General features: G+C 39.4%; 1 protein-coding gene across 1 annotated transcript in view; it reads right to left on the reverse strand.

The window, feature by feature from the left end:
• The window catches only part of LOC106922715 (plexin-B2-like), a 120,976-nt gene that overhangs the window by 23,434 nt on the left and 79,616 nt on the right, over positions 1–17,926 (reverse strand). Inside the window, exons 5-19 of the mRNA XM_088003291.1 lie at positions 12,876–13,402; positions 11,975–12,301; positions 11,741–11,885; positions 10,693–10,841; positions 10,446–10,616; positions 9,764–9,898; positions 8,381–8,481; positions 8,173–8,299; positions 5,481–5,646; positions 4,009–4,120; positions 3,757–3,865; positions 3,570–3,671; positions 2,839–2,934; positions 1,043–1,130; positions 758–948 (exon numbers count right to left, since the gene is read on the reverse strand). Of these exons, the coding sequence (XP_087859417.1) occupies positions 758–948; positions 1,043–1,130; positions 2,839–2,934; positions 3,570–3,671; positions 3,757–3,865; positions 4,009–4,120; positions 5,481–5,646; positions 8,173–8,299; positions 8,381–8,481; positions 9,764–9,898; positions 10,446–10,616; positions 10,693–10,841; positions 11,741–11,885; positions 11,975–12,301; positions 12,876–13,397 (2,541 nt within the window). The 5' untranslated portion in view covers positions 13,398–13,402. The remainder of the gene's footprint in view (positions 1–757; positions 949–1,042; positions 1,131–2,838; positions 2,935–3,569; positions 3,672–3,756; positions 3,866–4,008; positions 4,121–5,480; positions 5,647–8,172; positions 8,300–8,380; positions 8,482–9,763; positions 9,899–10,445; positions 10,617–10,692; positions 10,842–11,740; positions 11,886–11,974; positions 12,302–12,875; positions 13,403–17,926) is intronic.

Raw genomic sequence — 17,926 nt, forward strand, 5'->3', positions numbered from 1 at the left:
AAAAACTGAGTTTGAAGTTTCACAGAATGTACAAAGCAATTTAACAGTTTTTTCTTCTTCTTCTGGGAACTTTAAAGAAATCGACGGCTGCAAACAGATGTGCAACCATGCAACATAGGTCTTTGAAAAGCAGAAGTTAAGCCTTATGCACAACCAACAATAATGCAGCAAGTGGTTTCTGGATGGTGAGTCAACAACAAAAGACCGTCATATCCAGCAGCCATTGTGCAGCGCATACAGCGGTAAAACTAGCTGACCACACATGCTGGAACTCTGCTAGGGTTGCTAGGTAACGGGCGGAGTTCCGCTGGGGTTGCTAGGTAACAGTGGAGTTCTTCTGCGGTTGCTAGTTAATGGGACAGCGCCTGCTGATTCCTGACGTTACAATTCAGAGGTTTTTGAAACGGCTCGTTTTCCAGACACCAAAAGATCATGAACTTTTGTCAAAAGCCGTTCTATGCGAGGCTTTTTTTCTGGGTTTTTTTAAGAACTTGGGATGGTTTTAGAAGCAGTTGAAATCTTCTAAATGGAATTAACAAAATTGTAAAATGTGAATTTTGCATAACAAGTTCCCAGAAAAAAAACTTGTTAGGTTCTGAAATACTTTGCTTAAAATTCAGGAAAGCAACCAGTAAGTTACATGAAAGTACCTGGAAGCTCTTGGAAAGTACCTCAAAGTTCTGGTGGTGTATTGTGTGGTGGTGCAGTGTTTTATGATGATAAATAGCAGGAGGAGACTTTGGTTTTGAGGACTCACGTCAGTAATAGTCGGTTCGGGACATGGAGTCGGTTCTGATGACTTGCAGATCTCCTTGTATACACACTTCATGTTTTTTTTATCATTGGTTTCGTGAGGGGTTTCTTCGCACCACTCGCAGTTGTACTTGTCGTCGGCGTGTTTACACAGACTGCAGTCCTCTCTTCCCACTGAGCAGCTATACAGCGTGACTGGGAGGAGAAGATGAGAGGGGATCAGAACTGAAAATAAGAGGAAAAACTTCTTTGTTTCTCTTTTCTGTGTGTTTGAGAGTGACACACCAACCTGTCAGCGTGCTGTCAATCTTAGCGTTCCTGTCTTGGTCTTTGATATGGAAAGATATGTTCACCTCCTGCTGGTCATTGTAAGCAAACTGCATACAGAGACATACAGCATTGTTTCTTCACAGGTACAAACAAAACTCCTACAGGTGCGGCTGCAAAGGCTTTTATAGCTAAAAAACTAATTTTTACAACACTCATCTTGCTGCAACATCTAGTTTTCTTTTGTCCAGGTTTAACTTTTACATTTTTTAAATGACTAAAGTCAGGTCTGATTGTTGACATATTGATTTGAAGCAGAACCTTTAGATGGATAAAATACTATTTCAGCTAAGACTTAACATCTGAATAAATAAACTGCTAGCTAAAAGTACAACTGTCTCCTAATAGTTAGCATTTTAGCTAACAGTATTTGTGCTACAGGCTACAGTTCATTTTTATTGGACTATAGCCTGTAAAAATGCTAACAGTTAACCTATCAGCTAATGGTATTTGAGATACCATGCTAATGATAGCTGTCAGCTAGCAGTGGTATTTGTGCTAACAGGGAAACTATTACCTCAAGTGTAAGTAATTGTCATTTCAGCAACTGTCAGTGGAAACATTTCCACAATTTCATTAACTGTTACTAAATTAGGATTGTGTAGCGAAGAAAAATGCTAACAGTTAGCATTTATCGACTACACAAAAATAGTTTGCGTCACTTTTCTTAGTCTCATCACTTCAACATTTGACTCAAACACCTTTTTTATTATGATAAAAGGGGATACAAAGCTCCGCCCACAAAAATGGGTGGAGCCAAGAATTTTTGTGGGTGGGGCTAGTAGAATTTTAACAATATTTATGTAATTTCTGCTTGATTTTATGCAGAAACATGATTTTCAGAAAATACATTTTAGTATTAATCATTAAAGTTGAAATCCAGTAGAAAACTAGCAGCTTTTACTGAACCAAACGTCACAGTTTCAGTGCAGCACAAATCACAACGACGCCTCATTTATATAGAAAATGCTCAAAATAGAAGTAGAGACAAATATTAATAACTGAATAGATGTTATGAAAGTGAGGATTTGTCTCATTTTCAAAGATGTGCGATTGTGCAGTGCGTCAGGTGACCTTTTAAAACATTTATGTCCTCAAAACACAAGCAAAATGAGTCCAAACGTCCCCGTTTGGATTTGTGGTGAAACACAAACAAAACCTCGTCTCCCTTCTGCTTGCAGCTCGATTCTAAATTATACCGCCTCGGTCCAACTGTGAAGGTCAACTCAAACGCACAATTGTGCTCATAAATCAGAGGATGTTTTCTTCTGGAGGTTTTCAGGAAAAAAAAAGGATAAACAGCGAAAAGTGGAGGAAATAAAAGAGAATCAGGGGGAGGAAAATGGGAGAGATAACGAGGTGGAAGCAAACAGCATTTAGCCGTTTTTTTTAGCAGAAACGTCAACTTTTTATCTACATTCATGAGCAAAATATATATATAAACAACTAATCATGAAGTGCATAATGAAACTGAGTTTTAAGCTAACAAAATAAATGTTGCAATCATGTTGAGCAACTTCTAAATCAACAGTAATCAGAGTGGCTGATTTTAGGAGGCAGTGAAGAGCTGACTGCTGCTGCTGATGTTTCAATTAAATAATCAGAGTGTTTCTTAAAGCGGGTTAAACGGGTTTAATCTGTCGCTGTTTGCCCACAACATTGATTACTCTTCTTTAAGATGCTTTATTCTCTGAATCATTTTAACAATCTGAATCACAAACTTACAGACTCGGGGATAAATCTGCGTCTCAAACTCACCTGGTAACCGTTGAATCTGAACTTTGAGTTTTCAGTCTTCATCACGTTTTCTTCAGTGTTCCCCATCAGCTCCGTGCCGATGGTGAAGCTCTTCCCCTGCAGAAAAATGCAATTCAAATACTTAAATTATTTGCTTATTTTGGGTTACTCTTTGCCTTATTAGTAAAAACATTTAATTTGCATCTTAATAGATTAGAAAATCATCAAAAAGTGGGTCTTTTAACTATATTCCACCAACAGGTTTGCTTGTTTTTAGGTAAATTGTATTTTAAAACACAATAAATGGTTTTTAGATACATTGTTTGTAAATCTGCACATGTAGGCACATCATGACGAATTTTGCTAGACAATAAATTGTCCTAGAAATGATTCGATAAACAATATTGTCATTTTAAGGCCATTTTGTTCTTTAGTATAGAGATACTAAAGAACATTTAACACTGGAAAACATATTAAATGTCCCAAATAAATAAACAAAACACGCAAAACAACAAATAAAATGGATTATAAAGTCTTGTGTTTCAAAAATTAATCATCATTATTTATCTTTTTTTTTTAAACAGGCAAAAGAGGAAGGTAGTGCAAACTAGCTACAAGGTGTCAAAATGGCGGCTTTTCAACAATATCAAAGGGGAGAATCTCCTTAACGACTGTTGTTTAAATGAAAATGATTAACTTATCATGCTGACTGAGTGGTAATTGTGAATTTATCAGGTGTGACTGAGCTGCACCTCGTAGCTCTCCAGGTTCCTGCCCTGGAAGACGATGGGCACCTTATAGCCGACAGGGATCAGCAATGGCTCCGGAGACTCAAACTGAGGACAATTTTCCCGCTTCAGAAGAGAAATAAATGTGAGTTTATATATTTTGTACCAGGATTTTAACCTTTGGTGACTGAATTTATGGTAAGAAATTTACCTGTGAAGGTTTGACTATGTGATCTTCCGGATTTTCGACTTTATCACCGCAGGTGTAATCCTTGGTGTTCCACTGGCAGCCCCACTGACTGGTCACACAGGAAATGCACCTGGACACAGGTGGGACATGTGGCTGCATCATGCTGGGTGTTAATGTGTGTGTGTGTGTGTGTGTGTGTGTGTGTAGGTGTGTGTGTGTGTGCGCGTGTGTGTGTGTGTGTGTGTGCGTGTGTGAGAGAGAGATGCAGCTTACGGTGTGTTGGGGTTCTTCCAAACGGTAGCTGCACAGTTGTAGAAGTGATATTCTCCAGACGTCACTTCAACCGTTTCGTTCAGCAGGATCTTCATCGGGACGGACACGAAGTCTGAACACAGAGGAAGAATCAGAGGTTCAGGGGTCCAAACTGCGGCGTGGGGCCATTTGTGAACAAGAATGGAGAATGGTAGCAGGACAGAAACCGCTAGCACAGCCCGTCATGAACGCTAGTTAGCATAGCCACTGATGACGGCAGATAAACAGTTTTCCTGTTACAGTAAGTTGTTTATCCGTCATGAGTGCATTTAGCAGCGAGGACCTGGGGTTAATTGACAGCACTAAGTCCCTCCTCCTGGCTCTGATTGGTTGGTTTTAGTGCATTTCTTCAGTAGCAAAAGCAGCTCAGGGAGGAAGTGGAGGAGATCGATCTTTTCTGTCCCAACATGGTGAGAGTTTTAACAGATATGCAGAAAATATTTTTTTGATAAAAATTACAAATAAATTTGCATAATTCTGGAATTGTAGTTGGGGGCTGAGGCGTTCACTAAATGAATGCTGCTATTGTACTTTAGATTAAAAAAAGGAAAAACTTTTTGTTTATTTGCATTTTTATGCATTTCTCGTATGAACCCGTTGCAGTGTGACATGACAAGCACAAAACCCCGACCCCATTCCTGCTGGGGGGCAACAAGCTGCTGCTAACACTGACTAGCATTGGTTTTAGCTGTTAAGTTCTAAATATAACACAAAATCTTAAATATATGCCTGACGTATAAAAGAAAAAGTGACGCAGAGCTTTGCTACTAATTGTCAACACTACGACAAGGTCAGGAAAATGTTTTAATTAAGAAACAGGGAGAGGGAAGAAATTCAGTTATGCTAGCTTGACTATGACAACCTAACATGTAGATGTGCTGTGGAATTCTGTGTTTCGGGTCAGTTAAAAAATAAAGTTGACTCACACACCAACTGATTGTTCATCAGTAGAGCCGCTGTTTAAATTAGCTAATCAAGCTTAGCTAATATCACCAGTAGCTAATCTACCACAGCGCTCAGTTTCTAATAATCATAAAATAAACATCAAGCCTGCAAACAGCCTGCCATGTTCACTCTGAATGTTCTGTACTCTGTGAGGGAAATGTTTGAGTGATTTTTGGTGTTGAATCTTGATACATATAGTGAAGCTGCTGTAAGTCAGTTGCCATGACAATGGGTCTGCTTGTAGCGTGGAAAACACAGAGCGAGAAAAAGAAGAATATCAGTGGTTTAGGGCTATTTTTCAGCAGTTTTTCTGCTGTATTTTCGCTGTGCTGTGGCGCACTGCACTGAATTAATAATAGCTACATCTCCAGGTTTCAATTTGTTAATTTTTGCATGTCTGAAATTTCCCAATGTAAACAACAGCATGCAACACGTCTACAGAATAAAAACGCCTGAGAGTTTAAATAAGAATCTGTGGTGAATCGTACCCTGCTGCTCCGGAGTGGGCGGGATTTTTCCGGGGTCGGGAAGCGAACAGACCACCATCGTTGGATCATCTTTACGCGTCACAGCGTCGGATTTTAACGAATTGAAGACGCAGTGCAGCTTGTCGCTGGACCTCAGCCGGGGGAGAGAGGGGACGCTGATGCTCACCTGCAGAGACAAACAGGACAGAGACACGCCTCAACGTCTGCAGCAATGTTTCTACTAAAACGGGCCAGCAAGACTGGATTAAACCTGATAAAATGTGTCTCCCTGACTGAGTGAGGGCACATGAAAGTGTGTGTGAGTGTGTGTGGTGCAGTAATAATTACGATTCAACTCCGCTATTCAAACATGAGCTCCTCATTACTCTTTGCTGACCTCAACTGTTTTAATTTTGCTGCTGAAGTTCTAATTTCAAACTTCTTGATCCTCTGAAGCTTCTGAACTTTAGAAGATCCAGAACAAAGTCACTTTTCTTACACTGGAGATTTCAGATTCGCTTTTCTTATCAGATTAAAACCTGAGGCCAGAACTCCTCATAAGTTAGTCATTAAGGTCAAGGTCAAATTTACTAAATTAACTGGATTTCTACATTGTTGTCTTTCTGCAGGTCATGTTCAGCACTCCAGATTTAATCAAAGCAAACTCCACGCTGAGGCTCAACCTCTAACGGCTAGCTAAGCTAGTCTAGTGTTATCAACTAGCTCACTCGCTCTTTGGTTGCCTAGCAACGACTTGCTGGGTAAGAAGAAGTTTCAAGTTCACCGACTTTGGTTGCCTAGCAACAGTCTGCTGAGTTTAAAGTTTCTCCTCCGTGCTTCAAATCTTCTTAAAAATATAAAAAAACGGCTTGAAGTGAAAACTGTGGATAAATGAGGAAAATCTGAACCAATTCAGATCTTTTCATACCCAAAAAGATTTATTTTTATGAAGAACTAGATTGGACACATATCCAGTAGTTTTTAAAGCATCTGCTGTCAAACAACTTTTTAAAATTCATTTTATTTGACTTTTATGTCATTATTCTGCACCAAAAGAAGCCAGATGCTGTTGAGTCCATTATTTAGTGAGGAGATTAGAACTGGTGTTAATCAGTGTTAATCCTCCAGTCTGAGAAAAAGACTGAAATATTCTCAGTTTTCTTTACATTTGATTAAGATTTTATTTCTGTAAGTATTCATTCTTCAAAATGACAAATTATTATTCACAGTCATAAAGCTCATCTCCACTTATAATCTTCAATTATTTTAAACAGCAGGAGGCTAAATATGCACCTGATGTCATTGAAATATTATTTTAAATTCCCAAAAAGCTTAATCATCTTTCCATGTAATTATTTCAGATATTTCTAAAAACCCAACATTTTTATGCAAAAGAATATCACATTATGTTGATTAAAAATAAGTGTCGCTTATAAACAACTGATTTATCTCATGAGGATCCTGTTCAACAGGGCAAACAAGATGAATGCAGGAAGGGCTCTGCTGCAAAGCTCTCATAATTCATCTCTGGGTTCCTGGATTTAAATAATATTCTGAAATTAATGCACGATTCTGAAATCTTTATATGTGCAATATCACTCACTTTGAGTTATGTTTCTGTTCATTAAATGTTTCTGCTTGTTCTAAAACTGTGCAAAAACTTTCCTAATTTTCTAAAAACGATTAGAAAACGGAGATAAATGTCTTTACTGCTGCATTTTAAAATAATTCAAACATCAACTTGTTTGCATTTTGTTTTGTTATAGCCTGATCTGATTGCATTATCACACATCTGATGAGGATGACTGTGAGAGCGCCATCAACTAATGCAGCAATCTGCATAAAGCAAATATTCATGTCATCTGATTAATTTAATGTCATTAAAACGCATCTCTATCTCTCCTTAAATAAAAAAAGAACTCATACTTTACATTGTAAACTCAGGCTGAAGGACACTGCGCCTCCCGGACCCTTGGATCAATGTCCCATTAATTCAGGTTCAGACAGAATCATACATCCTCTGCAGGAGTTCAGCTAATGAAAACATATGGGCTACAGCGCTCATACTGAAATTTATCTACTTAATCGTTACGTGCTACTCTCAATCTATTTTCTAATATATATTTTAGATTTTTTAGATACGAGAAAAGACAGAATGAGATATAATTTTATTCATTTTTAAGGAGAAAAGTCATTAAAAGCCTAACTGAACGACTGAAATCTATTTAAATTTAATACTTCTGACGTGTAAAATAAAAGTTTACTGTATGAAAACCCAACATTATACGAGCTTTTAATGTTAGCTTTAACAGCTCCCTAATTACGGTTAGTGGTTAGTAAGTCTAGAAAAGCTCACCAGATAAAGATATATTTTTTAAAATAAGGCTTTAAAACTTAAAACAGCTTTTAAGATTAGCTTTAGCAGCTAGCTGGCTAACCAGACTTTCACATAGCTAACGTAAACCCACAAGGAAAATCTCTGTCTCTGTCATTCAGTGGGTAGGGAATCCAGAAATTTTACTCAAGAGTAGAAATACTTCTAAAGTTACTCAAGTAACTATAATTGAGAAAATGTAACTAGTTACTACTCAACTCTGCTGATGCATAATTCACAGAAATAAGAAGCACCAACTACAACAATTTAAAATCAAATAAAAGATGGCGTCTCATCAGAGAAACTTTGTTCTGATTCTTTGCTGGGATTTTCACCCACCTGGTTCGTCTTCTTGCAGCTGATGTCCGGCGGGTCGAAGGCTGCGATCTCAACGCACTTCCCGTTGGGAGACCAGAGCCAGGCGTTCCTCTCTGCTGACCTGCTGCAGGCCTGCTTCGTGGTGCACCTGGAGAAACAACATGGCGGCTTGATTTCCGGCAGCTTATTGGATCCCATTTCAGGCTGCAGCGGTTCAGGAGTCGCTCACCTTCCCTCCAGGACACACCAGCCGCAGTACGGATCCTTCACCTGAACGCAGGAGTGGCAGTCGGTCATCAGATGGCAGGTCTGGACCGGAACCTTGGTGATCTGGACACACAAGAAGTTCATTTCATTCAATTTCATTATTATTGTAATTAATTCTTTTTTTTTCATTAAATTGTTTTTAATTATTTAATTTATTTCTATGCATATATATTTTGTAATAAATAAAAATATGTATATATATATTTTTTCTGAATTTATTTAAATAAATTAATCTTATTAGAATGTTTTATTCATAAACTACTAAACAATCACAAAGTCAGATTTAAACTTTGTTTTGTGTTCCAGAAAATCCTTTATTTACAATCCTAAGCAGGTCATAAAAAACTCATGCAAAAATAATTTTAAAACATTTTTTAATAAAAAAAAATTTAATCAATCTTACGGCAAATAAATTATATTTAAACTTTTATATTCTTAAAATGTTTTAATGATTTTAACTGAATGATTTTTCAAAATTTTATTTTAAAGAATCTGGAAGCTGCTTTTATCGATGGTATTTTATTGATCTGTGTTGTTATTGATCGGCTGTTTGTGTTTGATGATCTTGTACAGAACTTTGTTGCAGTTTTAATGTTTTCTTCATTTTTGGTACTTTATGTTGATTAATCTCAGTTAATCAAATAAACTGAAGTTTGTAAAAGTTTAAGGACTATAAATAGTTTTGTACTTGTTGACTTTTCTGTCTGAAGAGAATCTTTGGCTGCAAAAAACACCAAAAATTTACATATTCATGTTTAAATTCAGTAAAAAAATATATAAAATTTGAAATTCTATCCTAATCCCAGATTTCTCATTACTTTAAAACAGCTTTAATTCTTCCTCCTGATGTTTTTTTAAGTTGAGCATCTTCCAAGCGGCTCTGCTCTCTGACAGGCTGAGCGCCGTCTAATAAATTTAAATGAGCAGATGGAACGAGCTCCAGCATCGTCGCTCGACTTGATCAAAGCAAATTGCTCTCTTGAAGTGCTTTGTAATTAATTCATTTCTAAAATCAATAACATCTATTTCACCTCGGCTGAGGAAAAGATGAAAGGACAAAGCAAAGAAAGACGGATGACGGAGAGGAAGAGAAACGGAGTGAATAAATCAAGCAGCGACTTGTGTGCGGTAATGCAGACGGATGTGTTGGTGTTAGTCGACAGAGAATAAATGATCAAATAGGACAGAGGGAATAAATGAAGGGCTCATTAAATCAGCAGCTTGATGGATGAAAGGGGGAAACAGGAGCTAGCTAGCGCCGCCGCCGCGACCTTCCGGGTCGCTCTGGACGGGTGGAAGCGCGGAGCGATGGATCCGGCAAACGGAACAATCAATGGGCTCCGACCTTTTTGTCCGTGGTGATGTACAGGTGCTGCAGGCTGGAGTCGAACAGCAGGTTCTTGTTGACCTTGTGCCTGGAGGTGCTGCTCAGCGGCTGGCCGTAAACCTTGGGTTGAGCCGACAGATGCAGCTTCAGCACCTGCAGAGGAGAAACAGAAAGTGGAAACGTTACCGCCAGCGCAGAGCAGGACCACAGTGGCAGCAGGACGGCGACAGCTAAAACACATTTTAACCAGAAGATACTGTGATGAATGAAATTTAGTGGAAATAAAACAAGAACAATAAACTTTAAATTCTAGTGAGCAATTGGAACTGAAAGACATTTTAAAGATTCAAAATAAAAAAAACTGAAAACTTTTGTCATCCAGTTTTTGGTAGAAAAGGAGAAAATTATAAATTATGCAATTAAAAATGATCGAGTTTGTTTAATTTATCATATGAGTCCCTCATAAAGCCGAAAACCATAAAGAAACGGATTAAAACATTTACAACAAGTTGATATGCAGACAATCCAAGATGACACAAGGAAATATTTGCATATATTTTAAGTAGCTTTGAATAAAAACATTTGTAAAGACTGGGGCTAATGTTAGCTTGCTAGCTTTTGTCAACCAAAATGCATTTTTAGCATAATTTTGAACCCACAAACAGTAAGTGAATAAAGTCATGATTTAAAAATCTGTCACCTGTCCATCGACGGTGCCCAGGAACGCCACAGCATGGTCCATCTCCACGGCAACAGCCACAGCAGTCAGGTGACGCCCATGCGTCCATGACGGCTCAGCCACTAAGGCGAATTCGGCCTTACTGGCCAGCGGTGAGGGCAGATGCTCGGCTCCACATTTCTCCATGCCTCTCTGGTGAAAGAGCAGGTTTTCCATTTAAAACATCAGATTTGTGTTTCAGTTTCGTTTCAGGAGAGGATTTTAGTACCGTTCCGCTGCACAGCTCCTCAGGCTTGGAATTAGAAGTAGAATAAGGCGAATAAACCGCCAGCTGGTTGTTGATGAGGCCCCCGTGGTTGTAACAGGCGTCTATGACTTTATAAATTTGTGCGTCGATGAACTTTAAAGGGTACATACCTGAAAACAGGAGCAGAAACAAAATCCGTCTCCACTCAAGCTAAATATGAAACATTAAGAAAATAAAACATCAAAATAGCTAAAACATAAGAAATATGTAAAGGCTATATAGTTTTCCACAACACTATGTAAAAAGAAAGAGGTATAAGCAAATTTTGCCACTGCTTAGGGCCCCCTGCTGGCCTGGAGGTCCAAAAGAGCACAAATGAACCAGCTTTATAAAAGTTATTGCCAAAATAACCCAATTACTGAATTACTTCAGAAGAAAACAGCAACAGTGTTTCATTTATAGTGTTCTGTGAGAAATACTCAGTGTTAAAATATTTTGTGTACACAGAAAGAAAGCTCAGTGTTTCATCTTTTGATTCACTGTGGAGAAGTAAACGAGAAGTAAAATAGATCCTAACAATGATGAGAAACATTTCTATAAAAAGTTTTTGAAGACCGAGGCGAGGCAGTGCAGTGCCGTGCCTCACCTCTGGGGGCGCTGCATATATCATATAGCTAACATACTAGTTTAATTACACATTTCCTACATGTGTTGATATTCCTGATGGATAGATTTAATTAATATATCTTTCTGATTGGCCATAAATGTGCAGAGAAAGTACCGTGTCTTACTGACAGGGGGCAGTGCTGAGCCCCACAGACAACGAGCAACAAGTGCTCTTCTTCTACTCACTGAAAAAACTGAAAACAGTCACAGGAAAAAGATACAAACAGAACAGAAGCATTGAAGACCCCTCTCTTTTTGAAAATAAAATGAAGGATGATTTTTTTTACAACAGAATGAGAAGGTGGCGTCTGTTATGAATCTGACTGCAAATTAATCTATAGGAAACATTTTTCTGAGACCAAACTGATAAAAAAAGCTATAAAAACATGAAAGTGTGTCATACACATGGCTGAGTTGTCGTCTTCGTTGCTGAAGGTGGCGAACAGAACTTCGTCATGAGCCGAGATGGGTCCGTACTCAGAGCCGTACCGAGGGGACCGGCTCAGACTCTCAGCCAAAGTCTCGCCTGCTGGCCCAACAAAAGCCGCCTGGAAAATCAGAGAAAGCAGATTGAAGTTTGGTTTATTATAAATATGAGTAGCAATAATAAACATCCGGACCGGCTGGTTCTCCTCACCAGAACTTTGCTGAACTCATTGCCGGCGCTGCAGTTGAGCTGCAGCTCCGTGTACGAGTAGTAGTTGTGATCCTCCTCGCAGATCCGGGAGATGAACGTGAAGTTCTTGTGGTTGTGCGAGTTGAGCTTCCTGGAAAACAGGAAGTAGACGAAGCCGTTGCTTTTGAAGCTGAAGCGGAAGTCGTGCGCGTATTTCACGTTGAAGGGATTGGACTGGACCGCCGCGGTCTCGATGATGTTCTCAAACACGTCCCAGTCGCCCTCTTCCTCCAGGACGCGGGTGGAGATGAGCTTCATGTTGTCCAAACTGCTGTGGCCTTTGGCAACCTGACGGAGAAACACACCAAGCAGGGGTTTTTACTGTGATTACTGCAAATGTAAGTCTGGAGATTTCTTAAATTAAGTTGTTTTTTGCCATTATTATTCATAAATATAATAATAATAGCGAGGTTTACTGGGAGTAAACCCAGTTTCACCATGAGAGCATCTGTCTCTTTTAAAGATTCAAAATAATGAGATGGGTCGCTAATAAGATACATTTTTACTTCGCTGTCTTTCGTTCCTTTTGTCGTTCTAAAATATAAACAGCAGAAGCTCTCTTATCAAAATAAAAGCATTAAATCAAAAACCAGAAGTCAATCACATGTTATACACCAAATAAGGAGCTTAAATTTGGGTTATTTACATCGAGAATAAAGTCGTATTCTGACAAAGTATATTTTGACTTAATTCGCAAAATATTACATTACTAATGTAATAGTGCAAATATTACAATAGTAATGTAATATTTTTCCATTATTGTTATTTTTACCATATTTTTATTTTGACATTATTCTCATAATATTTTGATTTTATTCTGTTAAACACAGAGAAGTGGGTGGAGCTTGTGCTTCCTCCTCACCAGGAAAACGGTGAGGTTTTCGTTGTTTTTCTTGTAGTATGACATCACTCCCACGACGGAGACGGTCTCATCGGCGCTCGCCACGTACGACTTCTCGCCCTTGTTGTCGTTGAAGTAGACTTCGTCCTGCACGCTGTCCAGGCTCCTGAGCGAGCAGAGGCCCCTGAACAGGCTGCCGCACACCACCAGCTGGTTCTTGGCCGGGTGGAGCAGCAGCAGCTTGTTGTAGTTGGGCGTTTCCTTTGCGTCCTTGCAGGAGACGGTGGTGACGGGCGGCGTGCACTGCCGGTTGTCGAGTTTGGGCCCCGTAACGTAGCTGGACTCCAGCTCCAGGTCGGCGCTCAGCTGGTACAGGTTGTTGATCGCGCCCACGTACAGCCGGCCCGTGGCGGGGTGCACCACCACGTTGTTGATCAGCGTGGTGGACGAAAACTCCGGGTTCGCGTCCACGCTGCGGCACGGGGCGAGGTGAGCCGTCACCATGGCAACCACAATGAGCCGCCACGCCCACCACCGCTCCATCGTGTCTGGAAGACAAAACCAGAAAAATACCAGCTGGTTGTTAAATAATTACAGTTTTAGTGACACCTAGTGGTGAGATTTCAGAATGCAAAAAAAAAAAAAATCAATCTGACATCAGTTATTGGAACGCTGCCCCTAGTGGTCAACTATTTTAAATCTTAAATTTCATGATAAATCAAAATTTAAATATATTTAATAAAATAGAGAAATGATGAATGTTCACACAAATGTTTCTAGAAGCTTAATGAAAATAAAATAATATATACAAAAATGAAAAGTTTAATTAAAAACAAATTAACAAGTAGATTTAAATAAAATACATATCGATAATCTGGTGACAAATTTTACATTACATATAGAGGGCTGGAAAAATACACATTTTTTCCCCACCAATGAACTTGTTGGGTTTCTATAGATGTCAAAACACCCAGGGCGGCCATCTTGTTTTACAGCTTCTATTTACTAAGACATTAAATATATGGGCCAGAATATGATTTAATTTTTAGGATACCTTTTCACTTGTTTTTTTTTATTTGCAGTTTATATGATGCGTAACCATGGTAACAAGGTGTTTAGTTTTTTGTAAACCTTGAGCAGCTGATTAGCATCTCAAAAGCTCAAACTACACCTGAACTTTGACCCCAAATCATCCCAGTGGAGTTGAAAAGGAGGCAGAGAGGAGGAGGAAGTTCAAACCATCTCTTTTGTTAGGATCGTATCCCCTACTCCAACATCTGTCTAAACGAGGGGATTAGCATGTCATGAGGCAATGGCCTTCAGTCAGAGGCCTTTTTAGATTTGTTGTAACACTGACTGCTACTGGAGATCCTTTCTGCCTGCAGCTTCACCTTCCACGGCGACTGAAGACATCTGGGCGATGTAAGTGGTGACTAATCCTGTCAGTTTCAGTTCTAACTGGTTTTTATTTTGTTTTTACTTTTGTGTTTGGTTGTTTTTTATTTTGGATATTTAAATTATTTTCCAGTTCCAATGTTAAGTGTTCTTAAATTAAAGTTTATTGGTCTTTTACTTGAAACTGTCTCACAATCACAACATTATTGTTTACCGCAGAAATTACAGGGACAATTTATCGTCCAGGAAAGCAATAAGATAGATAAAGTATTTTTAAATTGAATTTATCTTTGAATTGGGCTGCAGGATCTTCTCAGTCAGTGAACCGAAACATTCTGAGCTTATTAGAGTCAGCCTCACACTTATCATAAATTTAATCTGTCGCTGTCATTAAATGTCACACCTTTTCTCCCTGTAACATTAAAACAAGCCAAACCCAGCAGGTATGTTCCCCGCCTCGTCCTGTTAAGGATCTGCAACATCAAAGGGCTAAAATCATCTTCTGTTTCCTCCGTAAGCCATCTCAGCCGGTTTTCTTTTCTCTCTGAAGCGTTTTTCATCCTCCAGTTCAGCCTGACTGCTGTCAGGGCTGAAATAAACTCGGTTTGTGTCGAAGGTGTGTTTGTGTTTCTCTTGAAAACAACAGATGGGATTTTATGGATGTGAAACGTTTAGGTAAAGCCCCTTTTCAGAGCTTGTTGAGGATAAAAACCTTGCCTCACTATATAAACATAATTAAACCACTGAAGGGTTATTATGAGGTTTTAGGATAATTATCGCAAACAGAAGGATCACTACTTAGAAGATCAGCGGCCTCAATAAAGCCTTTGTGCCACCGGCTCACCATTATAAATCGTTGCAGTGTTCTTCAGGATGAAAAGGATTTTTACTGAATGACGGATGGACTGATCTGACAGGTAACGTTGAGAACCGGAAATTATTTCCACTTCCTACAGTTAAGCAAAGAAATTACCTGAAGGGAGAAAAGGTGAGTGACACTTTTAATGTGTGAACTGCTGGATTATGCAGCTTTAAAAAGGAGAAAAATTCTGGTGTGAAACCCGACAACACGGTAGAAAAACATTTACATTTGCTACTGTTTTGAACTAAACATTTTTCAAGACTTTTTGACTCAGTCAAGACATTTGAATAGATGGATGAAACATTTCGACAAAGTGGAATAAGTTTGGAAAACTCCACTAAATCAAGTTCTGGACAGCTCCAGATAATGTAGGAATCTTGACTTTTGTTCCAGGTGTAGCAGTTAAATTATTCCCCTCAAAATGGAGTTGTTCTTTCAGAGTCTGAAAAGCTTTTAAATTAGGGTCAGGGCTTTAATTTTTATTAAGAAATTTTAACGCAATTAATTACATTTTTCTGTTTTTTCCATACAAAAGTTCCCAATGGAACGTTTGATTTTGTGTGTTTCTGGTACGCCATTAAATCAGACGCACAAGCAACAGCAGTGATGAATGATGAAGCGTCTTCTCCCACTGCGGGTTACATTTTGCTTCAAACCAATCTGATTGGACGCTGAAAAAAACTACTGTCATGTTGCAGTTGTGCTAAAGGGAGTTAGCCTATCAGCTAAGCTATTCAAGACTAAAATAGCATCTCAGTGCTAAACATGTTGCTAATGCTAATGTTAGCATCTACAGTCCATATTTCTAAAGATGCTCAATGATTGATCAGGACTTCCTGAAACACTGGAAAGCTGAATGGCTACAATAGCATTCTTGATAAATACAACCAAAACAAATGTGCTAGGCTATCGCTAGCATAAGAAATGGCTAATAGTCTTTAACTAAAGACTAAAGAGAAACCCTCCAACTGCTAAAATCTGACGCCTCCATCTTGTTTCCATCTGGTGAAGAAGGAAGTTGCTCTCAGTGTCTTCAGAGGCTTTTGTGTCGTTTCCTTCAGTGGTTCTTGGTGCAGCGCCCCCACAGGCCAGGAGGGGAACAGGTTGGTTTGACTCAGAGAACCACAGCAGATGGAGGTGGAGCAGATGATGGAGTTCTGGTTCCAAATCGAACTGAAACTACAGGACCATCAGGTGTGAAACCATCCTGAGATCTACACCAAATGTTAGAGAAGCTAATCTGTAGCAATCAGGGGCTTCTGAATTATCAGACTCCTAAGGCCAGGACATGTTTTGAATATTTGCTCTGCCACTGTATTTCCAGAAACGATCAGCCAGTATGCATCTAAAAGTCTGATTTAAGGATTTACGAGTCAGACAGAAGTCTGCCAACAAATCTGCCTTCGCCTCTCCGAACACCAGCAAGCCCTATTTGGTAGAAAACTGGAATAATGTACAAACATGGTCATGGAAACTTTAAAAAAAAACACAGGTTGAAACGAGTGGGAGTCTTTAAAAGCCAAAAGCTCTGGCTGAAAAGTCTGTAGTGAAACTGAATCTAGGAATGTGTGTTGAAGCTCCAGTCGGGGGAATAAAACCTCACAGATTTTCTGCTCCTGTCTAACCTCCTTAAGCCTCGTTCCTTCAGTCGTCTCTTCATCACTCGCATGTTTCTCTCTGCGTGTGCCTCCCTCCACATCCCAACCCGTGGGAACCGCTTCAAACAATCCTTGCTTTCTGACACTCGACGTCCCACCGGGACTGCGCACATCTGAGGCCGACCGTGGTTGAGTCTGCTGATTGAATGTCTCTTTTTTCTGTCTGGCATTTTTGTCTCAAAAAACTCATCTGATATCACATGCATTTGATGAATGTGGTTAAAAGTCATCTACTCTCTGCCTGGAGACAATTCAGATGTCTAATATTTTCCTCTGAAGGGATGAGATGCTGCCAAGTCTGGAGGTGCACCAGAAAGGAGATGATAAAAAGGTTAAAAGGAGAGAGATGAGGCTGAACTCTGACCTTCAGAGCAGCTGATCCAGAATGCTGCTGCTGGCGTTCTGACTAAAACCAGGAAGATGGAGCACATCATCCAGCTCTAAATGGCAAAACAGCTGAAACACTGAGCTCCTTTAAATCTAGACTAAAACACACCTAGTTAGAGATCTCTTTGATTCATAATAACTGAATTTGATGGTAATTATTGATGATGGCATTTGATAAAAATTTAATGTTTGTGACTGTCTGGTGTTTTTATTGCTGTGTTTTTATGATGTAAAACTCTTTGAACTGCCTCCTTGCTGAAATGTGTTATGATTGATTCAGCTTTGTGCACCGGAAATGTGGAACAAACTTGCAGATAACTGCAGAACAGTAAATTTTTTAAAACTGCTTATGATCAACAATAATTGACTTTGATGGTATTTATTGATGTTTGCTGCTGAAATGTTCTACCTTGACTGGATGCTGTTCTTGACAACCGCCATGTTTTCCCTCATTATTCACCTCCCTGCAACCAAAACTGTTCATTATCGTCGAATTCACCTCAACTTTCGCTCCAAAACGCCTGATTTACATTCCAGCCCACCGCTGGGGAAACATTAGCCATTCATGACATTGGGCCAGAGGAACATGGATGCTGATTGGCCAGAGTTGGAGGGACGCAGTGGCTGTAATTGGAGGAACCCCGGGGGAAAATGGACTCCTTATTGGCGGTAATGAAGGAGCCTGGCGAGGGAAAGTGAAGCTAAAGCAGGAAACAGGACGGACACACACAGCAGGAAGAGCTCGTCTATCAACACACACAGGCAATCTC

This window comes from Poecilia mexicana, unplaced genomic scaffold (genome assembly GCF_051168715.1).
Source record: "Poecilia mexicana isolate PSO_F unplaced genomic scaffold, ASM5116871v1 scaffold_23, whole genome shotgun sequence".
NCBI lineage: Eukaryota > Metazoa > Chordata > Actinopteri > Cyprinodontiformes > Poeciliidae > Poecilia > Poecilia mexicana.